Raw genomic sequence first — 26,841 nt, 5'->3', positions numbered from 1 at the left:
TTATAACACCCAACTTGACATTCAGCCACCTGCTTCTTTAAGAAGTGGCTTTCATTTGTTTTTACCCCCTTTGAAGATAATTTGGCATTTTACTACCGATTAGTTCCAAATTCTGAAAAACATTTAAATTATTGTGACTCATTCCTCCTACTGTATTCCATTACAGAGCCAGAAAAATGTCAGTAGCCAAGGCAGTTTGAGCATTACATCAGGGAATTAATTATTACCCCACGTCCTTCGTGATAATGCACTCCATACACAGTCAGAGCACAATGTCAAAATCGACACATGTCAGTATTTCCATTAGAAACCCTGTTGACACTAGCATTCCCCCAGAATCATTTCAGGCACATACAGTGGGAAGACGCACTTAACGTTTTTTATTTTTTAATCTCTTTTCAAAGCTGTATAGAAATAGAATTCACTTGAAGAAGCCATCACAGGCTTGACTCTGCTGAAGGTGAACAAAGACTGGTTCGAGTTTTTGCAAACTTTGTAACTTTGGCATGTGCTTGCCTGTACAGAACCAAGTGTCTGTGAAAATAGTTTCAACTGTTGCTGTTGCACAGGGAGAAGGAAAGGAATATGTATTACATCAGCCTTGGTGCTGAGCATTCTCACAATTTAACTTACGGGACTTAACTACACGGACGACAGATGGAGAACTATAGGCATAGAATCCCAGGCACCATCAACTGGAAGAAGCTTTGTTATTTTATGTACTACTAAGAAAGAAAAACACTGCCAATTAAGTTATGACACGTCATTGATTTTAGGACATACTTTGATCTCAGAGATGTTGAAATGTGAGGAAAAGGGCCTCTTAGAACTGATAAACTATGGAATTGAAACCGTGCTGGTGATTCACTCTGCATTTCATGCAATAGTAATAAGAAGCCCTGGCATACACAAAATGCTGGCCTTCAATATGGTCATCGTCCGTCTTTCCCAGGAGTCACAGGCAGGCAGGTTTGGAAAGAACCCAAATACAAGCCAAGTACTTCCTGTGGTACCTTTCTATGGGGTCTCCTAGGTGGAATTGCCAAATACAATAGAGTAAGCCCAGTTAAATTTGAATTTCAGATAAACAATGATTTCTTTTAGTAAAAGTATGTCATCGATTCTACATGAAATATACTAAAGTAAATCAACTGAGTGTCTTGCATTTTTATTTGCTAAATCGGGCAACCATGCTCCCGGGGCAATTTTGACTACCTTTGACCTCTACCACATGCTTTCACTCTAGGCCCTTAACCTTCACCTGGAAGGAGCCTCCATTAATATCTTTTTCACGCCTTACAACAGGGGTGTCCAAACTTTTTTCAATGTTTTTTACTAAAGGCCATATGCGGTAAAATACACAAATAGCCAGGCCACTCACTCGAGGTGAAGTATGTGTTGCCTCACCTCGTTTATTTAAGTAAACTAAATATATTTTTGGAATTTGCTGCGGGCCAATTAACAATGGATTGCGGACCACAGTTGGCCCGTGGGCCACAGTTTTGACACCCCTGCCTTACAACAACCCTGAGAGTGAGGGATTATTGCAGGTCATTTTGGAGCTACAAGAGCTAAATTTCCTCCTCAGACTTGAATGTCTCATTAGATTAGTTGCTTTGGGTCTAAACTTTTAATCCTTTTACAGGGTAGTTAAGGTCCAAAAGATACGCGTCCCTGGAGAAACATGAAGTCAGTAAAGGCACTTATCCTTGAAAGTAACTACTGTGGGTTGGTCAGTGTTCATTGTCACGGGGATGGCGTATCAGAATAATAATAATAATAATAATAATAATAATAATAATAATAATAGCAGCAGCACAGCAAAAACTAAGCAACACTTACTACGTCAGGCACGTCACTAACAATTCTTTTACTACTTCCTTTTTACAGAGGGGGAAACTGAGGCACTAAGGATTTAAGGAGCTTGCCCTTCTCCTTGTTAAAGTCTGGGCCTGACCGCATCTTAGAAAGCATTTGCTGGATGCTCCTTCAATAATCGTCTCTCCCCCATCAGTCTTTATTATAACACTCAGTTAGCTCTCCAAAGCCATTCAAACTAGGCTAGCTCCTCCCAGCATCATCCCCTTTGGGAATGTCTATCTCACTTGTAATTAACCGTTTGGTGTCTACTCTCCTTACTTGGATGCCCCACCCCGTGAGGACAGGAAAGGGTTCAGTGTTCTAGGGCCAGGGCTGGCCCCTGGCATTGCATGGACAGTATAAACATCGTGTGTATTAGTAGTCACTGCCTTTCCCTTGGACAGCCAAAGGTAATCTAGAAGGTTCACCTGAAGTGAAACTCCTCCATTAAAGCTCGTCCAAGATAAATAGTGCGTTTTGGGTATCCGCTGTTTAAGATCATTGGGCGTGTCCTTGTTAGCTGGGCAGTGGTTTCCAGCCACCAGGTTTCTGGGTTGCCTTGGGGAAGCAGAACTTGATTCCAAACCACAGCTTGTTTAATTTCCAAGTCACCTGGATGGCTCTTCCAGGACATGCACCTTGCCCACCAGGGCCTTTCCCAGGTTTCCTGTCCCTGCAGAGACTGAGACCCTATTCAAAGCCTCCTGAACTAAATCCGTATACTGGGCCTGTGGCCCAGACACCTCTTTGACAGGCCGTGAACAGAACAAAAACAGTTCTAGAGCAGAGTTTGCAAAGGATAGACTCAGTTCTCTTGATAAGGTCAGAAACAATGGGCTTAAAGACAGATGTATTCTTTCTGTATGTGTATAGGCTCTGTCCACACACACATTTTCCCCCCATATTCAGCACTTCTCAACAGTTAAGTAGATCTTAGAACTGCCTGAGAAATTTGAAAAAACTCCCCAAACCAATCCCCAGGCTACCCCCAGACCTCAAATGAAATCAGAATCCCTGAGGTGGACCCCACATCAGCAGTTTTTAAACTTCTCCATGTGATTCCAGGGCACGACTGTCGGGTTGAGCACGACTGTCCTAAGGAAAGCCACAGGCTTCCATCCGGGCCATTTAGGAGGGAAACCTCGAAATTTTAAAAACCTTGTACAACAGGGCTTTGCAAATATGACTAGTTTTTGTTTTATTTATTTCCTATTTCCTATAAACGACTTCTAAGCATTGGCACCACGTTGCCATCTGTAAGGCATATGACAATAACAGACGGTCGCCTAATAACCAGAAAGACATTAACATTTGTTTGCAGGCTCTAAATGATTTGGACTCATCTGGTATGATCTGCGTTGATGAGGCCACTTAATGCTTGATTTCTGTGTCTTCAGTGGCGGTACCAGAAGTGCGGAGGCCATATTTTCTGAGCTCTGCATTGTTCTTTGTCATCCTACTGAATTGTTACAAGATGGATTTATAACAGACCTAAAGCTAGTATCAAAATGAAAATTAGTTCTTGAGTAGAAAAATAGCAATCCCGTTTGACTCGCCTGTAGCAATTGCATCATATCTGCCTCTGCAAGGAAGGAAATGACTTCTTAATGTGGTTTTCTTCCACTAAGGAGAATTAAATCTATGTGGCAAAATGTAAAACCGACATGCTGGCAGCCAGATTCTGAAGGGAAGATCCATGACCCTCATAAACATATCTGTGGCCTGGTTATATGCTAATGAACCTCATTTAAGCTCAAACTTACCCCGATGGAAATACAGCTCAGCTGGAGAGCCAGACTATTGTTCCCTCACTGTTTTGCCTTCTGTATCAGTCTGCTCTGAAATAATGGGAACATTTTTCCATCTGCTTCAAGCAGCCAGGGTGGGCGTCTACCTGGGTTAGATTGAGAGCGATGTTGACCGGAAACAGCAAATTCCACTACTTTAGTTGACAGATTTTTTGCTGAGTCATCAAGATTCTTTTCAGGGGTCTGACTTAGGGGTGAATGCACCTGGTGGGTGGAGCAGGACCCATGGAACTGTCCACTCTGTAGCTGCAGGGCAGTTCCTCTGGGAGAGATCAAAAGGCACAGATTGTTGGGAACCACGCTGGAAATACCACTGCCTAGCTGGGTGATCTTTGACAAGTCAATGAACCTCCTGGGACCTCAATTTCTTCCTTGGTAAGATGGAGCTACACAGTACCTGCCCTGTCTGTGTATGGGTTATTGTGAGGATTAAATGAAATGATGCACGATGCAAGAATACACAGGGAAGAGATGCCCTTCACATCTTAAACATTAGCCATCACAGATGCTATTAAATCATTTGACTCAGTCTCCTCAAATGACAACACAAGATACTACACTGCGCCTGCCTCCTGTGAAGAAGTGATACCTTTGGCGTTTTACAATGTATAGAGCCACAGACAGGAGTAACAAATTTATCTAATAAAACAGAATGGCAATAGGAGATGAAGAGAGAAAATTGAGCTCTTCTAACAGAGCGAGTTCTGAGAACATCCTCTCTCTCTGTTAAAATTGAAATTTTATTCACTCTATATGTAAATCTGAGACATATACAAGATGTTTTAAAAATAAATATGGTTATTTGAAGAGGATTTTAAAATGATTCAACAAAGACCTATTGTTAATTTTTTGATGTTTCCTCATTTAATATATATATATATATATATATATATATATATATATATATATTAAATGAGGAAACATCAAATTAATATTAAATATATATATATTTAATCATTTGCCTGCTTGAAGCCTCTTTGAATGAATATACTCTTATTTCTTACTCAATACTCATGACTCTTGTATTATTATCATAAATGTGCTTGGGCTATTTTGGCTCACTGAACAAAACTTCTCAGAGCTCATAAGAGAGGCTAAGCCAAAGAGAGTAGCAAGTAAACCCCGGCCAGCGTGGGCAGATGATTACGGGTAGGTAGCAAACTCAATGGTTCCATGTCTGGTACATAAAATAAACGAATGCTGCTAGCCAAAGGAGAAGATTGGAGAGTGGTGAGGATTCTGGTAAATGGCAGGATGCCCCCTCAAGCTGAGACCCCCCCCCACCACCACCACTCTCAGCCTGAGCAGACAATTATAAGGTAGCCAACAGGCCACAGTGTAGTGTAGTCTGGTTATTTTGTTGCAAAAGCTGGAAATGTGGCTTTTTATGTGAAACCTCCCTGTATTCAAATTTTGGCAACTAATGCAATTATAAGACACACAGCTCCCAGCCTCCGATTTGTAAATTCTGTTCAGCCACTTCACAACACTTGCTCAAGGAGATCCCAAAGACCCATCAATGAGCCTATTATATATATAATTTTTTGTTTGTTTGTTTGTTTGTTTTTCCTCCAAAGCTCCAGAAACATGACAAAGAGGAGGAGGACTCCCCAGCCTTGTGGAGATCGGAGGAGGACATGGCAGCAGAAGCTGCAGCTCTGCGGGCCTACTTCCAGTGACACAGGTACGGACTGTACATTTCATCATCACTGAGACCCTCCAGGGGACTCCAGAAAGGGGCTCCCTGCCCAGGGCCAGGATGCACTAACCGCCTAGGGTGGTGGCTGCATAAGACATGGAAGCCAGCGTGAGAAAACCCCGACCTTTGAGGCATTCATTCCAACCTCTGAGTTGCCGCTTCTTACCTCCAAGCCACCTTGCACGTAACTCTCCTGTTTGTTCACTTCCTTCCAGCCTACTCTGCCAGCCCAGCCCACCCCAGGCCATCATCACCTCTCTCCAGTTTCCTCTTCTCCAATCAAATTTCCACAAAGCATCCTGAGATAGTGTGTAACTCAAACCCAATCATTTAAGAGTCAGCATCCTTTAAGGGAATCGCATCACCCTCAGGATCAAGTCCCAAATCCTGCTGTGAGTCTGCAAGGCTCTGTGAACCAGATCTCTATCTCAGGACCAGGCCATTCGCATCCAGGTTGGCTCCTCCTTCACCCTGGGCCGCTTCTCCCCATCTGCTCTTTGGTAAAAGCCCCTTGTGTTCCCTTTAGCTTTGGCTGCTAGGAAGCTCAGGCTACAGGGAAAGTCAGGGTGACAATGAATTATCTCTCTGCGTTGATGTCATTTAACTATTGGGAGATCATAGATTCCTGGAAATCTATAGCCAATCTCCTTTTCAGAAGGCATCTACACAACACAGTTTTATACAATGTCAGGGGGCTCTCAGAGCTTCTGAAATTTATTAATAAATAGGGTTGCCATGAAATTCAAATTTCACTGAGCAGCCTGTATTTTATCTGGTACCCCTATTACTAAACCTTCTTAGGGATTATGGACCCCAGATAAGGAGTCTCTCTTCTAAATCGTTTCTTTGCCTTTTAAAAACTGTTCTTCATCTGGTTTTGTGTAAATGTGTTTATATTATAAGCTGCTAAAGTAGATCACATACTAATTAAAAACACAATTACTGGACAAATACTAGTAGCAACTGAATTACATAAAATTGTATCATCCACTTAGTGATCATGACTTTTCGCTAGCAAACACATTTATTGTATTTCTTTTTTACTTTGAAATGTAAGCCCTTTTTGGTTAGTTTAAAATATATGCGTATTTGATGGTGTTTTTCTCCCCAACCTCCTTTTTAAAGTATTCTAATTACTTAAGGACACAGTCTCATCTATTGCTCCTTCATTATTGTACGAGTATGTTGTGCTCAGACCCTTGCATTCTGGAAAGCTTATTTCATTGCCCCTCGTCATTGGTTTGTCAGCTCTGAATTCAATCGCCTGAAGGGATATACTGTGGTGCTGGCAGCAGCTATCTTTGATGTTTCTTTTTTTGCCCTGTTCACTTTCTCATTTTTTTTTTTTTTTCCTTTTAAGGATCAAGCTAGTTAACCTAAGAACACAGGCCTAAGGGCATGTTTGCAAACGATCCTCTCTCTATTCCTTTTCTGAAAGCTAGTGTCATTTTGGAATGTCCCATCCAAAGGGGGTCACGGTTCTTCAGACACAGCTTCCTAGGCTGAGTGCTTTTCTTTCTGGAATGTGTACTTTCAGGTAGAGGCAAGAAAGCTCTATCTAGGCTTTTCTTGAGGCTTGCAGGATTCTTATACTGCACTTTCTTTAAGAGGATTGAGACTTCCCCAAGTTTCCAGTATGCTTCACTTTGTCTGTGTTTGCTTCTGTCTTACCTTGAGGCCTAGCGTCTCCTGCCTTCCAGGTAACTCAACTTGCCTTGTATGTCTTGCCAGAAAGATAGTTACTTTAACTTGTTATACAAACTATTGCCACAGTGCCTGTGGGTTTTTTAATTAACTAATATGCGTTTCTCTCTTTAAGGGCCTTTGTTTACAAATCACCTTCAGTTTTCTGGGCAGTCAGATATGGTAACTGAAGCCAGCCCAGGTAATGTGGGTTGCCCAACAGTACAGAATTAGTAATTGGAGGTGGGAGAAACTTAGGGTTCGAAGATTTCTCCCAGAGCATCGTCATTTCCTGACTAAATATGCCTGTCTTTACAGACAAAGGGGAAAGGAACCGTTCTTTTTAGGAATCCTACTTGATGAGTTGGTCCACGTCTCCCTTCTGCTTAGGTGAATTTCTGCTCTGCCCCCACACGCTGAGCTGAGTTTCGGGAGAAGGGTTTTGCCATGGCTCTTTTAGTCTATGTTCTAAATCACATTAGATGCAGCAGTAGATCTGCATCTTTTGCCTAATCTTGCATCCTTCTTGGAATGTAACAATTCCTTATTTAGGCATTTCATACTTGGTTTTGCTGCCTCTACACAGCCATGTTATGTTTCCTACTTATTTTTAAAGCAATAATGTGTGTACAAGTGGAGGAAGATTTTATTATCTCCCTGTCCCCATTCCCATCCCATGTTTGAAGTGAGTGGGGCGTGTTGTTTGTAAAATACGCAAGCATCACCCCTAATTCTAAAAGAAAGTCAGAGCAGGGTAGGTTTCCACACTCTGTTGTGTCAGCATATTCATTTGTAATTCATCAAACTCTCCTCTGTGTGTGCCATTATTTTGTAGATAATTGGTTGCTTCTCATTTACTCACAACAGAGCCTTGCAATTTCACAGCAACTGAGTCAGCCCAAAACAGCATTATTACTAGTGATAGATATCCTGTCAAAGCAAAATTTTGACACTGGAATTTTTGAAAAATCACCGGGATTTCAGTCACTGCCCCACACTTATAATCATGGACAGTTGAGGCACACAAGAAGAAACTCGTTTGTTTAGCGGTATGCGTTCTCGTTAGTGAATTATACCTTTTGAAATCTATGCTACCAGCCTGGGAAAACCCTCACCTTTCTCAGGGAGGATTGACTATCAATCAGCACAGCAGCCTGTCATGAAAAATGCCCAGGGAGCAGATCATACTACTCTCATGTTTTCTCGGGGGCGGGGAGAGGGTTAACTTCAGCTCCTTAACTAGTTTGATCCTAAACCCACTGGGTAATCCCATCTGGGGGTATTATCAATACAATGAATGTGTTTGCCAACACTGAGCCATCCCCAAATGGATACAGTAAAAGATTTTCTTTAGCACGGAAGTGCAAGAGACGATTCATTCCTCATTTAAGGCTAATGATACTTTAGTGTGTTCAAAAGCTCTTTACCAAAAGATGACCCATCATCTTAAACATAGCAGAAAAAGCGATTTCAGTTTGCTTTCTCCTTCCTCTCCAGTTCATGTTTCTACTGAACTGTGCTCTCTCTCCTCTTATTCAATGTAGACTATGCTTACAGAACCAAATTTCAGTAGCAAGGAATTAAAGACTCAGTTATTTAGATTAGATAAATATAAAGCAAGCCCTTATGGCCTAAACTTGGAATTATAAACCATAGAATCATAGAGACTTCAGAAAGAATGAAATCTAATGTGTCTTTAAATGAATTATTTTACTATAGCCCAAAAGAATAACCATCTAATTATACTTAAAAAACCTCCCTTTAATAAACATTCTATGAGACAGTCCACCCATGGTTCCAAAATGGGTTGTTTGGTTTAGTTTGAGTATTTTTAAAATGTTTTACCAAGATCCAGCTTCCTCTAACATGTACCTGACAGGTCAGACAAAAGATTACCACAGGCCATTGATCGCTAACCAAAATACAAAACTGTTCTGTTGAGATTTGTTAGGTTGGTGCAAAAGTAACTGTGGTTTGAAAAATTGCTAAAACTGCAATTACTTTTCAACCAACCTAATGGTTCAACTCATGGTAGGAATGACGAGCTTCCTGTCGTTACTTTTAACCCTTATGAATCTCGGAACCTCTTGATCGATCAGCACAGAGTCCTTTACAAAAAAGTCTCATCTAAATGCCACAAAAAATTTTTAAGACTTACAAACTTTACTTGCAAAATAATAATGAAATAAAGCCTGTCATCACCATCATCATCCTCTTCATCATCATCTCATTTCCAGAAATGGATAATTTATCACCCATCAATCCGCATACTCTTAGATGACAAAAACCTTCTAAAAATGTCTACCTACTCCCAAGACTTTTTTTTTTCTTTTTTCTCTACTTGCTTCTCTCCACTCTGTGTGGTCCCTTCCTACTATTTTTATGATTTTTGTCTCTGCCAGAAAGGGAGGCAGGGAAAAAAGACTCTCCTAGAGGTCAGGGGAAGTTAATATGAAGAAAGGCTATGAAAATTCATGTTAATAATCTATAACCTGTCCTTTAATAATAGCTGGTATTTATGCAGCTCATTCCATCCTATGCCTAAAATGTCCTTCCACCACCTCTTATGTAAGTGCTGCATTATTTTGACATTCCAGGGGCATCGAGCTTCTTATCATCTAGGCACTCAATCAATTCAGGATACACTAGCAAAACAGCTCTGAACCGTGCTCCTTCTGGTTTTAATACTTCTCTGATGATCCAAAAGACACTGCAGTATGTTCTGCTGCCTCTAATTTATCATGAGTGGTGAGCAATGGAGATTGTGTCTCATTCTCATTTATTGAAGTCTAAATACTGGAGGGAAAAAAGGGTAGGAACTAAATACAGAACATTTATAGAATTAAATTGTCCCATTGGAACCACTTGTACCAATGGTGTTAGTAAAATTAAATGCTAGCCAATTCTATGTCACGTGCCCTTTCTTCTTCCTAGTTCCCCTCTTTTCTCCTTCATGTGTAAGGCAGAACGTGCTCTTTGCAGAGGACAGGAGCTGTACAAAGACAGAGAAAGAGAGGGCTGGGGAACACACTTTCCATCTTGGGAACACACTTTCACTTTCTTATACCCAACTGCTTTAGTGGATGAATACCTGCCACCTTCTCTGTGCAATACCCAGACCCCAGTGAAGAGACCTGACTATTTTTGTTCACTATTACCATTTTAAAACAGTATCACAAGGCAAACCTTGATTCCTCTGCTACACTTTCATGTAAATAATCTGGAATCAAGAGAAAAAGTCAAGTGGCAGGTAACACCCTCTCTAAAGCAAATGCCTGTTTTGATATTTACATAGAACTTTCTAGAATGTGCTTTGAAAAGAAAAGACTGGTAAAATGAGCATTATAGTTCTGTAAAAATTATGTAGCCCATCGCCCCCCAAAACAGAAATCTATTTTGCAATCATTTGTTCTGAGCACTAGTCATAAAAGACATTCTGCAGTCTCCCAGTAATGATGTCTGGATTGTCTGCCATTTTATCTTTTATTTTCAGTGGAAATATATTTGAATAATTTAAGGTGGCTCCCCTTCAACATTGCCACTAAATTTATCTCTGAACTTGAACACATCACTCTTTTTTGCTTCACTTTCCCTATCTCTGAATTGCTATGATGAAAATCATTTTAATTATATCCTAGGGTTATTATAAGGCTAACACAAGACAATGTACAGGAAATATACTACCAAAAGCATCTGTAAATTGTGCTCCTTCTAGATTTAATTCTTCTCTGTGGATCCAAAAGACATTTGAGTTACGTTCTACTACCTCCAATTTATCATGAATGGTGAACAATGGATACTGTGAGCATCCATTACCAATGCCAACATGTAGATTTACTATTTTCTCTGATTTATATAATATTTTAAAGATGGTAAGCTATGTGAATGTTCAGGTTATGAAAAAATAATTTAAACAATAATTAAAGAAAAACCCTGTAAGGCAGGATGTTTTCAGACCACCAAAAAAGAAAAAAGAGTGACTTCTGCTTCTATTACTAACAGACCAAACAATTTGAACCAAACTTCTCATTGTGTTCAACTAGAAAAATTGTACAGAATATAAGAAAATATCTATTAAAGGTAACAAGATTGCAAAAGATATAGAGTCAAGACTGAAGAGAGGACAAAAATCCAGAGAGCAAAGAGCTCAGCATTTGGGGTTGCTTTTCCCCTGAGGGCATTTGTGAGTCTTGGAGAGGCAGATGGAACTAAAACAATAAAAGCTGGGTTGCCAACCTTTCCACACCTTGGTGGAAAACAAAGATCTGAAAAAGTAATACCCTTGATACCTAGCACCAACTGCAGCCCAATTACAAATCATCTGGGCAACTGAGAAAGTCTCAGTCCCAGAAATTGAATTAAGGTGATCCCAAATTGGTAGTCCCATTATGTTTCTGACAGAAGCAAAGAAAAAAAAAATCATCTTTGGAAGAAAATAATACCATCTAAGATCCTTCATTATTACTACAAATAACTTTTTTTTTTTTTTTCAAATACAATGCCCAATTCATGAGTGTGTGTACACACAGACACCACAGCAAATGATGAGACAGGTCAAAACAAATAAGAGTAGAGTCACAAGGTACCTAAAATTGGAATTGTCACACATGAAAATATTCAAAATGAACCATGATAGATGAGAGGAGAGTGGGGAAAAGTATAAGAGAAATCAGTCAGAAGACATAGACTACACTGAGAAAATCTAATAAATATTTATTCCCAATTCCGAAACAGAGTTCCAGTGGAAGCTATATTTAAAAAGATAAAGACTGAGAATTTTCAAAACTGGCAAAAGCACCAATGTGAAAATTCAGGAACGCACCAAACTCAGAGGAGGGGGGTGTAGAATCCACACTTAGGTACATCATGACAGAACTGCAGAAAATCAAAGACAAAGAGTAAGTTACTAGATTTAATAGCGAAAAACAAACAAAAACTTACTTTCGAAGGAGTAGTAATTAGACCAAAAGCAACAAAAAAACAAAGAAAATCAGAAGACCATGGAATGACATCTCTAAAGAGCTGAAAGAAAATAACTGCCAACCTAAATTCCCATACCCAGTTAACATAGTCTTATAGAATGAAGGTGAAATAAACATATTTTCTGACAAAAGCTGAGAGAATTTATCACCAATACACTCATACAAAAGGAATTCTAAAAATGATGAAATCGGAAATGATTTTGAACTGAATGAAGAAAACTAAAACTTGTGGATGCAACTAAAGCTATGTGTAGAAAATAGTTTACTTTTAATTATAACTTATAGGCACTTATTGGAAGAAAAGTAAAACTAAAAGTTAATGTGCTATCCATCTTTCTGGATACTGCAGTCATTAAAAAGGAGTACATATAATGAAAAATGTTAAGCCAACGAATTTGAAAATTGGGATTAAACTGATAAGTGTCTAGAAAATATAGTTTTGCCCAAACTACACAAAGTAAAAATGAAAATATAAATAATTGGTAACTATTAAAGAAATCAAACTTGAATTAAAACCCTTCCTACAAAGTAAACATCAGGCCCAGATAGCTTTACTGGTGAATTCTACCACACAATTAAGAAAGAAAAAAGAATCTTAATCTTATTAATAGAATAATTATTAAGAAGAATCTTATGACTGATGGAAATAATTCTGCCAGAAAAGGGGGGGGGGGGGGGGGAACCTCTTCCACTTCTCATTTGTTGTACATAAACCTGACAAGAATATAACAGAAAGGAAATCTACAGAATAGTTATACATGGAAAAATAGAAGCCAAAATCCTAAAAGATATCAGATAGATAGGCAAACAGGTAGATTACTTACATGTATGTGTGTGCATGCACAATCCATAAAAGGGATAATACATTACCGTATTTCCCTGAAAATAAGACCTAGCCAGACCATCAGCTCTAATGCGTCTTTTGGAGCAAAAATTAAGACTCGGTCTTATAGTAAAATAAGACTGGGTCTTATATTAATTTTATTTTCAGGGAAAGATTGTATGACCAATGAAACATTGATTTCACATTGCTATCTGTGATGTCTTCCACCACAATAATTAAGAAGAAAATAACAGGATCATCTAAGTAGATGCAGAAAAACATATATTGATCAAGTCCAATAGCCAACTTAACAAATACAGAAGTTCTAGGAAAACTAGAACTGGAAGGAAATGTATACTTAAGAGTGAAATGTTGAAAAGTATTCATCTGAGACTATAAATGAGATAATAATATTCACCATTAGCAGTGCTATTTCACAATGTACTCAAAGACCTGGCTAGTGTAGTAAGTTAAGAATAATACATAAAAGTTAGAAGGATTAAAAAGAAAGAAATAAAACTGTCATTATTTTTATACAATATGATGTATGCAGAAAACCCTAAAGAATCTATTAAGAAACAACCAGAATTAATTAGTAAACTTATCAAGGCCACTGACTATAAGATCAATACTATTAAATTTTAAATTTCTCTATATCAGCTGTTATCTTAGCTTGGAATACCAACAAAATACCATAGACTGGGTGGTTTAAACAACAGATATTTGTTTCTTGCAGTTCTGGAGAGTGGAAGTTCAAGACCGGGGTGCTGGTATGGTCTGATTCTGATGAGAGCCCTCTTCCTGGCTTGTCGAGGGTCACCTTCTCACTGTGTCCTCACAAGGAGGAGAGGGAGTGAGCTTTGGTTTGCTCTTCTTCTAATAAGGCCACTAATACCACAGTGGGCTCTATCCTCATGACCTCACCCAAACTAATTACCACCAAAGACCACCTGTTACTCTCACACTGGGGGTTAGGGCTTCAATATCAGAACTTTGAGGGGGGGCAGGGACACAAACATTCAGTCTACAACAGCTAAACAGTTAGAAAATGAACAAAATTAATTAGCTTATGTTAACATCAAAAATCAAATGACTAAAAATAAAGCAATGTAAGCTTCTAGACAGAAAACTATAAAATGTTATTAACAGGCATTAAAGAGGAATTACGTAAATGGAGAGATGAATGACTCAATTTTATAAAAGCAATTCTTCTCAAATTGACCTGTAAATTCCATACAATTCAGATCTAAATTCCCATATACAAACGTGTGTGTGTGTGTGTGTGTGTGTATTTCTTTTCTTTTTTTTCTTTTTTTGGTGGGTATATGTGTAAAAATTGACAAGTTGATTTTAAAATGGCTATGGAAATGTATCCAGACACTATTAAAAGAACAATATAGAAGCACAGGAGGGCTTAGTATTATTATAAAGCTATAAAAGTTAAGAGAGCATGGTACCAGTATCAGTACAAGGATAAATAGACGGATTGGGCAAAATGGAAAGCCCAGAAACATATCCAGGCATATATGAACATATATGATAAAAAATAACATCACAGAGTTGTGAGGAAAGGAAAATCTTTTCAACAAATGGTTCTGGGAGAATTGGATATCCATGCACATCATATGCAAAAGTCAATTTCAGGTGGATTGTGATTTAAAATGTGAAGTGTAAAACAAAAAAAGTTTTTAGAAGATAATATAGGATAATATCTGCATGATGTGGCCATAGGGAAAGACTTTTTTTTAAATACACAAAAAATGTTACCATAAGAAAAATATGATAAAATGGACCACATTCAAATTAGGACATTCTGTTACCAAAAGACACCATTAAGGGAGAGCAAAGACAAGACACAGAGTGGGAGAAGATATTTAACACATATATAACTAACAAAGGACCAGATTCCAGAAGATAATTTTCTTAAAAAGAAAAAACTTACAGGTCAATAAGAAAAAGTCATCAACCCAATAGAAAATATAAAAGGATTTAAACAGGCACTTCATAAAAACATAGGTATTGAAATGGCCAATAATTTTTAATCATCAGGGAAATGTAAACTTAAAGCACAGTGAAATATCACTATACACCCACCACAATAGTCAGCATTTTAAAGACTGACAAGATCAAGTGGAACTACAGAGGCACACAAAAGAATACATACTGTGTGATTGCTTTCATGTAAAGTTCATGCATTCATGTAAAAAACAGGCAAAACTAAATTATACTGTTGAGAGATACATTCATTTAGAGGGTAAAATTACAAGAGAAAGCAAGGAAACAATCAGCATAAAATCAGCCCAGTGGTTACTTTTGTGGGGGTGGCAGAAAGGGGGTTATGATTGGGAAGGGAACTGGGGTGGGAGGGTGGAAGGGGGCTGGAATGTTCTAGTCCTGGCCATGGGTGGTAGCAAAATTTGTGTCTGTTTTATGTTAATTCTGTAAGACATATGTATGTGTGTATATATATATATATATGGCTTCTGTACTTTCCTGGATGTCTGTTTTACCATAAAAAGGACTAAAAATTAATCATATAAGTGAAAAATTTTTAATTAATGACAAAAGAAAAGAAGGAAGAGATTGACTTTAACACACAGTCTAATTATTGGCTGAATGTTCAATTATTCCACAACAGGCCTAAACAAAAAAGGATAACTGCTGCATATAACTTTTACAAACACTCTGCTACAGTATCAGAGAGTAGCTTCTCCTCCTCTTAGTCATCCTCCCTGACTTTAAGAGGCCACAGGAACTAGTCAGATTATTATTTCAGGAAATGAGTAGGAGACCACCTCAGAGGGGACACTTCATTATTAATGATTCTTAATGATACCACTTATGAAAAGCTTATTATGGGCAAGTAATACCATGTACTTTACAGGCTTTATTCCAATGAAACCCCACAACAACCTTTAATATTGTCCCAATTTTCAGAGTTGAAACTGAGGCTTAAGGTCACTATGGGATTTGCCCAAGCACACTCAGGTTATACATGGAAGGTCAAGTTCAGGCAGTCTGACTCTGGAGCCCACATTTACATTACACTAAAATTGGTGGGTCCCCATTTAGAAATGTCATCCACTGCTTGAACACTAGCTAATTGAAGAGTTGTACAATAAAGCTGAGATACAAGATATAGCTGACACTTGCTTCCTCATGAACTTCAGGAAAAGAGCCAAGCATTGGTGAGTCCCATGCTGGGAAGTTTGTAAAGATCACTTTACCCACTTGTCACAACCTCCCTGCTCAAGAGATAGCACTCTCCTTTGTTTCCATATGCCACAACAGTTAGGGACTGAATATTTGCCTGAAAGCTAAAACTGCATTTGAGGAACAGGAGTGACTCATGGCTAATCAACCTTCGCCATAATGGATTGGATGTTGCATTTTTGGGACTTCCAAGGGTTCCACATTAAACATCTTTCAGTTGGGGCTTCCTCTGGAGATAGGGGGTGTTCATCAAGACTCTACAATTAGCTCTTGAATTTCAGAACACTTAGAAGATTGTCAAGAGATTCAAGCAGAAAAAAGGATAGGCTGTAGCAGACATTTTAACTTGGAACTGCCAATCCCATCCCAAGGCCACAATTCTGGGCATGCGACCCCAGCTCAAGCAATGACAGCTCTTTCCCACCATTTGGTGTATGGACAGAAAGAGAAAAGCCCTTGAAGGAGCGATGTAGACTTGCGGCTCCTGGCAGTCACCCGGCCCATCATTTGGAGAAGTCTGATGCAGGAGAAGCACAGTAAAGGGAGACAAAAGTAAAAAGAGGGGGTAAATTCTTATGTCTACCCTATTCTTCACGGTTAAGTCACTTTTCTTCAGAGGCTCATTTGAAATGGGGTTTCCTTACTTGCCATCCAGAGTCCTGGCTACAACAGGGATATAGACTGCTTGCCTGTTGGAGGACATTTTTAACCTTGAGGTTCTAGAACTCAATCCCCAGCTATTTGCTGAAGTCCCACTTTGAGCCAAACACTGCCTGAAGCACAGTAAGTGAAGTCCATCTCTACTCTAGAGGACCCGACGGGGTATCTGAAGTGATAGCCTGATTCAAGAACAAGCAAGCATGTAATCGAGTCTGTGCAAGTTGGCAGTACAAAGTCAACTGCACCTGTAACCAAACTGATTCCTCTACCTTATTCCACCATAAAGTAGTTGACTTTGTGTCAAGTTGATCTAATGCCCTCCCACCCCCATGCCCACACATAATTAATGCCCTCTCGGAGCCACTCTGAGATTAGCAATCAATTTTAATGTGTATTTAAGAGATTTTTCAAAGAGTCCGAGTCAGTGTGTAAGATGATAGATCATGTAACAATTAAAGCATTAAAAGAACCCAATGGAGGATTCCCTTTCCGCCAGCAGATATCTTTAGGTCAAGAAGGTCAATAAGAACCGGCAGATCATTTTCATTCCTTTAAGACAGGCAAAAATGGCTTTGAATGCAATTAAGTGTTCTTAGCAACTTTCCCCTGCTAATGCTCTATATCCTGTTCCAGCGAGACCCACAAAAACTTCAGAGCTGTAGGCATTCTAAGCTACAAACTGATGGTGTGGTATCGCTTTGAAGAAGTGAAAGCACATGACATTGCTTGAATCATTTTTTAACTGGAAATGATAAGGCACATTTGTGGCTATAGAAAAGGGAAGCTTTCTCACAGCAGAAGGCCAGTCTCGGCAGGACCGGGCTCTGGCTGCTCTGAGAACTCGGCCCTCTCTCTTATCCAGTCTCTCTGGTGACTCCTGCAGAATCCAGTTATCAATTTGGAACAGGAATACACCTAATGCAGTAAATCAGCATTTATCTTTGACACCCCTTTCAACACCCCTTTCAAAGTTCTGCTTTATTACTCTCTACTCAAGGATCTGTTTTCTATCGAGGCAGTTTTTTCTTTTAAGGTGTAAGATCTTGTGTACAGTCTGTTCTAATTCATTGAATCCTTTTAAAAAAAAAAAAAAAAAAAAAGACTCAATGGAAAGGAAAAGTAGTACAAACATTTAAAAGAAAAAGTATTTTAAGCAAAACCTAAGAACTCTCCTCGTTCTCAGTAAGCTTTCACGACACTGCAGTTAAAAACACAACTTCTTTATATAGAATATCATAGTCAACTGTTGACTATGTATCTTGAAATACATATCTATACCCTCAAACTCACCAAAGGTTGTACAACAGAATGAATATATTAAAATAAGGAATGTGCTAAAAGTATGATCCTTTTAAATGGGAAGCCAGATCATGTCCCTCGTCCATACTTTGGAGAGCCTGCCAGGGCCGACTCACATGAAGTCTCATAACTCACACTACAGGACTAAGACATAATCTAGACTCACCTCCCCTGAGTCTCCCCATCACACCCCCACTTGCAGTCTCCCTGCTTGCTTGCTGTTATATCACTTCAGACAGCCCCCACCTCGGGCCCTGGCACTTCTTGTTCCCCGCACCTGGAATGATCTCCTTTCCTCCTTCCATTCAGTATTTGACTCAATATTACCTGTTCAGAAAGGCAATCTCAAGTAGTGTCCCTGGTTCCTTCTGTCCCTTACACTCGTCTTATTTTTCTTCAGAGTGTTCACCATCATCTATCATCATATCATATGATGTCTGTATCCTCCAAGTAAGTGTCCGGGGACAGGGCCATTGTTTCTAGCACTTAGAACACCTTCTGGTATATCATGGGTGCTCAAAAACTCTTGCTGAATGAATGAATGTGTGACCATAATTGATATCTCTTTAGTTTAGACCTTTCTCTGGGCCAGGTGCTATGCTAAGTGCTTTACTTATATTTAATCTTCGTAACAACTCTGTGGGGTAGGTACCCATATTTTCCCATTTTGCAGGTGATGAAACTGAGGCAGATAGGCAAAGTAACATGATCAAGATTACAGAGCAAATATGTCACGGGCCTAACTGGAACCCAGAGCGCAGACACTTCAATATTAAATTAACTCTTCAGACATTCGTAGAAACACCCCCACAACTCAGGCCCGCTTCTTCTGTGCTCACTCCATAGCCTGGGCCCCAGGATATTGTCCCAGAGCGACACTGTCCAATAGGAACAGAATGTCAGCCACGCGTCATTTTACATTTTCTAATAGATCCACTAAGGACAAAATAAAGTAACGTTAATACTGTGTTTTTAACATAATATATCCAAATACTGTCATTTCAATATCCTTGTAATATAAAAAAAAATGTAATATAAATATATAAATATAAAACATTACGGAGATATTTTACATTCTTTTTTTAGAGTAAATCTTTGAAACGCAGTGGGTATTGTGCACTTTCAGCACGTCTCAGTTCAGACTCGTCACCCTTGTTAGGGTTCATTAGCTATATGTGGTTAGTGGCTGCCATATTGGACAGTGCAACGGTGGAAAGAGGTGGATGGATCTCGATAATTAAGCAGATCCGGTTACAATGCTGTACTTACTAATTATGTGAGCTTTTCCTAGCTGTGAACTGAGGTTATGAAATCTACCTCATGGGGCAGAAGGGAAGACAATCAGATTTCCTTAAGTAAGACTATAAACCGCAGCATAAGAGCTGGCTGATAGGTGCTTTGCACAGATGGCTTTTCCTTCCCACCCAGCAAAAAGAATGTCTCAAGCACTTAGAACACCTTCTGGTATATCATGGGTGCTCAAAAACCCTTGCTAAGTGAGTGAATGAATGAATGAGCCTTTGGGGCCCCTCTCCTTACTCCAGTTTAGCCTTCTGAGCCAGTGCCTCTATTTCTACTGTCTGCCATGAGTGGGAGAGGGGGGATGGCAGGACTCTGGCTGAGTGCTTGTCTCCTGGACCATCTGGCTGAGCTTTGGAAACAGGTGAGCCACTAGCCCTCTTGCAGGACACGTTTATATGGCTCTACATATCCACAGGGATCCATTTCTGGGAAAAATATCCCTCAAATCCCAAAAGTGAGCAATGAGCTTTCTCTCCTATCAGTGTGACCGGCAGCTTTCATGTCCCTACTAAGAAGAACCTGAGACTCTGAGCATCTTTGGGCTGGAAGGAAGTTTAAAGAGCTTATATTTTAACCTATTGTTTTACAAAGGGAGACACTGTGGTCCAGAAAGTGGATGTAACTCGTCCAGGCTCACGCAGTGACAATGCAAGCTTAAAACTGGACCTTTGCATTTGCAGTCTCTATCCAGATACACGCTGGGAGAGGTCCACAGAAATTTCACCTAGATGACTGTGGATGCCCATGTATGGATATCTTCATCTTTGTGGTGTTTTTTTTTTTCCACAATCTACGATTCGTTCTAAGAACCAGAATCTCAGGACAAACTGGCTGATGTGAATCCCTCTCTGTTCCTAACAGCCTTTAACTGCGTTTTCTTGCAGTTTTCAACCCATGATCTACTGGTCCCAAGTAGAACTTGAACGTAATTCAGGTTAGCCTATTTGTCAGTAACTGAAGTAAACCATAACTTATTTGAGCATCAATTTCCTGCTCAAAATGTAGCATTCAAGATTTCATCTTTTTGTTTTTGATGGAAGGCCTTGCTCTGGGTCACAGACTTTTATCCATTAGCCTAAGGATTTTTTTTTTTTTTTTAATTGTAATCCAAGCTCACATACAAGGCAAAAGAACAGAGCTATATCAACTTCAGTACCTTTTAAACGGCAGCAAGGAAAAATTATTATCACCCTGTTAGCCTGTTAAATGTGCTGAACCCCAACAAATTCTCAATGTGCCGATCCTTGAGTATTTGTCTATAATCCCTCAGCAAATGCACTTTTTATTCAACTACAGAGTAGTACACACTCCAAACACAAGTGTCATTAATTAAATAACACACTCAGCAAACTCTCAGAGCCATTAATTATCAAAGGTAGCCTGCTCCATGCTTGGCTCTAAAATTCTATTATAATGGGTGTGAGCAGGAGAGTGAAGGGACATGCGAGGGGAAGGTCACTCCCAAAAGCACAGTAAGAAGAAGCTGTCAGACAAAGTAAATGACAAAGCGCTCACGCCTTTTAGCTTTCCTTTGGCCCTTTGGAGGGCTTGAAGGAAGGGAAAGTGTTTCACATTGGAGAGACTTTCTTTCTCAAAATTAGTTTCTCTCATGAAAGGCGCAAGTAAATATAAAGTAATCCTTTTTCATTTCGACTGAGTCTCGGGTAAAACTAATATCAGCTGAAGATTTAGAGACAAATAAAGCCTGTTCTTCATAAGCTCCACCAGAATGAGAAAAACTTTCTGGGAGAGTCCTCGCTAGGCACAGAAGCGGATATACAGGGAGCCAACACGGGAAACAGAAGACTTCCTGGGTTCAAGTGGGCAGAAGGCACCAGCCCGAGCAAGGAGGAGAAGGAGCCTTCCAGGGGTGGGTTCACCCTGCTCTGCCTCCTTCCTCCCACCACCTATGCAGCTGCATCTGCCAGACCCCATGGGATAAAGGTGACAAGCCCTGTGCCGCGTGGTTAGTGACTCACAGATACCAGCTTGGCCATCATCTTTCTTGCATGTTTGCTGTTCTTCGTGTTTGATTTAGTCCTTCGAGGAGAACACAGCGCTAAGTGGGTGGGCACTCTGTAAAGGGCAGCCGTGGGGCGGGCCCCAGCCTCGCTGCATCTTCCCTCCTAAGGCAGCTTGTCACAGGGTGCTGGAGCTGCTTTCTGTGCTCTCAAGGACACAGACTCACGGGACTGGGAAACGGACCCTGTGCAACAGGAAGTTAATTAACCCTGTCCCATCGCATGAAGCTGTGTTATTAGTCAACATGTGCGACATGTCACAGAGGAATAGTTGTGAGTCAGAAAACTTGCTGGGAAGTTGCCCTGCTCTCTGAAGTCCAGCCTCATGGTGCGGCGTTTCTGGCAACTGCACTTGGGATAACCCCTCCTGTCTCCAGATAGAAGGGGAATTGCATTGCCACGGAGGAACTAATCAGAGGGCTCGGATCCATGCCAGTCCCTCCCCCCCACCCCCACGGTATGTTCGCCTTTACCCACTTTCTGTAAGAGAGTGCCAGCAACGGCTTTTGTAGCCCAATTTCTGATTCCAGTTTATTTAAAAAAATCTGAAAAGCAGAGGTCAGGGGGGCCTGCCCTTAGATAATTGCTCACCTTGTTCTCGGTGTGAGCAGAATGACTCTCTATGGCTGTCTTCCTCTAGCCCGCCAGGAAGTAAGAGTGACTTTTACAAGAAGAGAGCTGTTACACAGGACTTTTATGTTATGCTGGGGAATGTGGTTACTTGGTTCTAAACCCATTTCTCTGTCAGCCCTGGTCATTTTAGTCCTCCTCATGGGCAAGACTCACTACCTTTGAAGGGCAACGCTTGTCCTGTGTGTGTGGCTCTGCTAAGCTGAATATTTGCACCTGAAATCTCCAGCATCTGAGCCACTCTGGGGCATTTGGAGCATTTATGGGGAGCACACTTTGGAACTGGACCCAGGAGACAGGCTTGGAGCACCTCGCCATCACACTCAGTGATCCCCCCCAGGGGCCCAGGCTGTACCCCGGACCAGTCAGATCTCCGGGGGTGGGGTGAAGGCAGGGCCTTTCTGCAATGCCCCCAGTCCAATCCAATGAGCAGCCAGGTTGAGAACACTACCTTAGGGAAACAGAAGGAAGGCCTGCTGAGTTTCCAGGGGTCCCAAATCTGCCTTTTACACTCTATCAAGTTAGACTGACTGTGGCGAGCTCCCACCCAGGTTCACCTACTGAAGCTAGAATGGATCTGTTTTCTTAGCTCCAAAGCAGAAGAGCCCCTCTGTCTCTGGGCCTACCGGTGTGTAGGAGGATGGAGGAAGGGGCAGGAGTCTCGCCTCCATTTACCCTCTTAGTAAAAAGATGTTGCCTTGAATGCATGCAGAGGGTGGTTGGATCTGTTGAAAACATGTGACTCTGCCCCATTTTTTTGTGGAGACAGGCTTTGTGACACCGACTGGTGCCTGCATGTTCCGGAAGTCAAGGTGGTTCTGTTCGTTCGTATCCCAGTTGGGATCTTTTCAGTATCTCTGCTTTCAGGCTGTGCTAGCTAAGTTATGACAACAAAATGCAATTCGACTTCAAAGACTTTCCTGAAGGTTTCACAGAGAGAGGGATGAGAAGGTCACAGTCCATACCATGCAGCAAACCATACTTAAAAACTGTCTGAACTTCCCCATTAGACATGTTTATTTTCCTTCCAAATTCAAAGCTCCGCTCTCCAAAAATCTCTTTACCATTCAGAGCAATGGAGCTTCCTTTCTGCTCCCTTTCCCTACTCTGTAAACCAAACCCTTGATAATGAACTTCATACGATCTGTGAATTCTCAAACCTGGCCTTGCAGAAGGAGGGGACTTTCCCTGCATCTGCCACTATATTTATTAGGAACTTGGAAATATTTGAAGAGCATATATTCATGGGGACCAGTCAACCTTCAGGCATCCTGGGCTCCTGCTCTCTGTTCTCTGTGTCCAAAAGCAGACATTTTCTGGACTGCCCACCTGGCACCTTGTCTCACCTCATGCCAGGTGTTTCCTCAAATGGGTTGGGAGCACCTTGAGAATATCATCACTCACTTCTTTGCACCCTGCTCCAAGCCTTACTCACAGGTCAATAAATACATTTGTTGATCTGCCCAGATAGCATTGCAAACACTCCTGTCTAGAGGTGATATGGATGGAAACTAGACACATGAAGAAAGGCACATAGCTTGTGAAATCCAATCAGCAGATGGGAAGATAAGCACATTGCCCAGAGGCTCCCTCTCTGATAATGAGGCCGCATCTCTCCTGGGTACCTAAGTACTTACCTGCACTTGCTTTGACACATGGGACTCTCGCCTGCCAGTTCCTGACTGGCAGTGCAGTACAGAGAATAAATAATTCTAATGACAATAACGTCAGTGAGCACTTACAAAGCATTGCTCTAAGTGCTTTCCTGCATTAACCCAGTTCTCTCCACAGCCCCAACAGTATATGTTTCCACATTGCCTAGAGACACACATGCACAGCCAGTAAATGACGAGGCTGAACTTCAAGCTCAAGTCTTCTCAAAGCCCAACATGTTCACTCACTGCACTCTGGCAGGAAAAACCAACTCTGCTTCCCACAAGCTTCCAGGCTAGCTGGAGAAAAGAAATGGCTGGAGACAGAGACTTACGAAGCTAGGGTGCCAGTGTGGCTATCTCAGCTGTGTGAGGGATGGGTTGCGGAAGCCTTGCAATAGACTGACAGAAAGCCTGCTCAGGTAGGGGGAGAAGCTCCCTCGGACATTCAGAAATTACAGGGCTGGGGTCGGGAAGGGCAGGTGTGGGAAATAACACGGGGCCACCGCGTTCAAATGACCAAAAATAAAACCGAAGGAAACTTCTCCGAGGGACATAAATCTGCCCTAGACAGGCGAGGCGGAGGCAAAGAAAGGACACATCCATTTTCAGGCCTGCACAGGTGTCTCTGACTCAAAGTTAATAATTGCTCAAGGACAAGGGCAGTGATGAATGACGGGGAGACGCCCTGTATGTCCAGACAAGAAGGGTGGTGCTGGGCACAATAGGGGGTGGCCCCAGTGTCATACAGGAATGAGACAGGCCCCCTTCTCCAAGCAGCGCAAGGTGACTGGTGCATACACCCTACCCTCCACCCCTCACTTGCAGACACCAGGTGGCCTGTTGGATTCCAAGCTCAGATGTGAAGGCTGAAGCAGAAGTGAGTCAGCGTTCATGGTCTAGATCCCAGAAGGGACCAGATCTATTCCAAAGGGATGACCTGTCTGCCCTTTGCTCTCCGACTTTATTCTGAACTTGCAGAAAAAGGGTAGTGCCAGATTCACTGAAAAGTCCCTCCATGTGTCAGAAGCTGAAATGTGTGCCTGTGTGTCTTCACCCAGGTGGGTTGAATGGACCCATATAGGGATATCCTTGAACTACACACTGGAACTGGCGGGAGGCTGGGTCTTTGCCCCTCATCCTCCCAGGTTTGTGTTGTAGTGTTGCACTCAAAGCCACAAACAGTGAACAATAAGTGAAAAGCAATTTAAACTACTGAAATTCCTTGAAAACACTGAAGGGAAAGTCCACTTATGCTCCCCAAGAACACAAAATCTTATTACACCCATGGCAGCTACCCCAAACATCTCCTAGCACCCTTTCTGTCAATCTTCCCCAAATGTTATGAAATCTAGCCTATGAATTCCTCATCTTTCTTCCCCGCCTATTGAATTTTCTTTCCCATAACCCTCTGCCCTTTCCAATGTCCTCCAAGCTAGTAGCCCCTGCTAGTCCAGGTTCCGACCACACTCACTTTCCTGATACCAATGATCAAGGCCCAGAAGAAAGGTTCTCCTTTGGGGGAAGGGGAGGTATCAGAGCTATGAAATGTATCCCTGTGATTTAGGAATTATCCTCCCAAATAACATTAACTGTCCTGTACCACCACCGCCACCGCTGCCACCACCACTACCACCACCACTACCATCACTCCCTTTCCTATTTATGAGTAGAAATGATTTGTTTGAGGCCTGGCCTCAACCTTCAGATGACTTGGCTTTGAAGCAAAGCTGATGCAGCCTGCTACACACTAGCTCAGTCATTCCCAAAACTCAGGGGCTGAGAACCTGGGACTCACATGGAGAACTTGTGAAGAAGCACAGATTCCTGAGCCTCTCTGCAGATGTGCTCAGTCAGCATGTGGAGGAGAGACTCGAGAAATCTGTGATTTTAACAAGCTCACCAGGTAATTCTGATAATGGCTATGTTTGAGAATCTATCCTTACTTCGTTACTAAAGGTCTAAATTGGCTTCATTTGTATTAAAGCTTTGTGTCCATGAAATATACTCTTAAGAGACCAGGCAGCTGATCTCTGGGGTCTGGGCTGTGGGCACAAGCCATTGAAAAATGTGGGGTTCCAGAGGGTATAGGCATTAATAGGATTGGAACCCCCCATTTCACATAATCTGCCCACAACCATATGGCTTCTTACATAATGTTAATGACAATCAAACAGATTAGTAGTAAGCAAACTTACATTTTATTTACTGCCATGACTCAAAAAATGCTATGTGTTCTAACTTAAACGTCTGTTTTTATGTTCTGTCATTTCCAGGCACGAAAGTAACTCAAACAAATCCCAAGGCATAAGGAAATGGGCCTCGTTCTCCCAGGACTCTGCGGCATTGAAAATGAAGCTAAGCAGACTTTATTACATCCTACAATTCTGCAACCTTTTCAAAGCATTTTATTACACTTGTGGACGCCAACGGGGTTATGTTACAATCATGATGACTGACAGGCTAACTTCAAAACAACTGCACCTGCCGCACTTCCACATTTCCTCATCTATGTACTTAGAATACAGCCCTTTGTAAATTGTCCCTTGGCCTGGATGGAAATAAAGTAGCAGTTAAAATATTTATCTTGTGTGTTGACTAAAAATGGACATTTCGGGGCCTTTGAAAGATACAACCAGGGAAGTCCATCTCTTGGAACGACTGTGATTCCTGAAAACCCAAGGTTTGTTAAGGCTGAGATAAGATTTAGAGAGTTTCCATTCTGGTAGGTAAGATACCAGAACAAGAAATGTACAACCTTCACTTGGTCATATCCTCTCCTGTCTTGGGTACAGAGAGGCAGAGATGAAAGAGCTTAAGATGGCAAAATAAGCTTCTGGAAACTACTAAACACGTAATGTGGTGATCAGACCTCAGGCTGGGCTGTGTGAGTGGCAGGAATGCAAGGAAAGAGAGTGGAAAAGCTGTCAGTGTTGTCTTAGGAAACACATCTCTTGCCCATAATAATCAATTTCTTTAAGGGGGGGAGGCAGAATTAGGCCCTTTCTTTCCTCAAGTATATTCATAAAAGGGGAGGGGATGTTAGAGTTTACAGAGAAAAATAAAACACATGAATAGCACTGCTACAAAGAACCAAAAGCAGAATTTTCTTTTTCACAGCCTCCTTGAATTGGGCTTATGAGCTATTCCCCGACCCCAAACACCATCACCAACATGTGGTGTGTGAGTTTCCTGTAACTGCTAATTAA

General features: G+C 41.2%; 1 protein-coding gene across 9 annotated transcripts in view; it reads left to right on the top strand.

Annotated features, from left to right (window-relative positions):
• FHIT (fragile histidine triad diadenosine triphosphatase) overlaps window positions 1-26,215 on the top strand; it is a 1,364,996-nt gene extending 1,338,781 nt beyond the window's left edge. For 8 of the 9 annotated variants that reach the window (XM_019728377.3, XM_074313199.2, XM_019728375.3 and 5 more), the window contains 2 exons: window positions 5,246-5,352; window positions 25,909-26,215. In XM_019728377.3, the coding sequence (XP_019583936.2) occupies window positions 5,246-5,347 (102 nt within the window). In that variant the 3' untranslated portion in view covers window positions 5,348-5,352; window positions 25,909-26,215. Of the gene's footprint in view, window positions 1-5,245; window positions 5,353-5,582; window positions 5,736-25,908 lie in introns of those variants that run through there. The other variant, XM_074313197.2, reaches the window with a different exon arrangement.
• The last annotated feature ends 626 nt before the right edge of the window (window positions 26,216-26,841 follow it).

Source organism: Rhinolophus sinicus, chromosome 5 (assembly GCF_057876585.1).
Source record: "Rhinolophus sinicus isolate RSI-liver-muscle chromosome 5, RSI-T2T, whole genome shotgun sequence".
NCBI lineage: Eukaryota > Metazoa > Chordata > Mammalia > Chiroptera > Rhinolophidae > Rhinolophus > Rhinolophus sinicus.
Note: the sequence above shows the minus strand (reverse complement) of the source record. Positions and strands in the feature narration are given on the sequence as shown.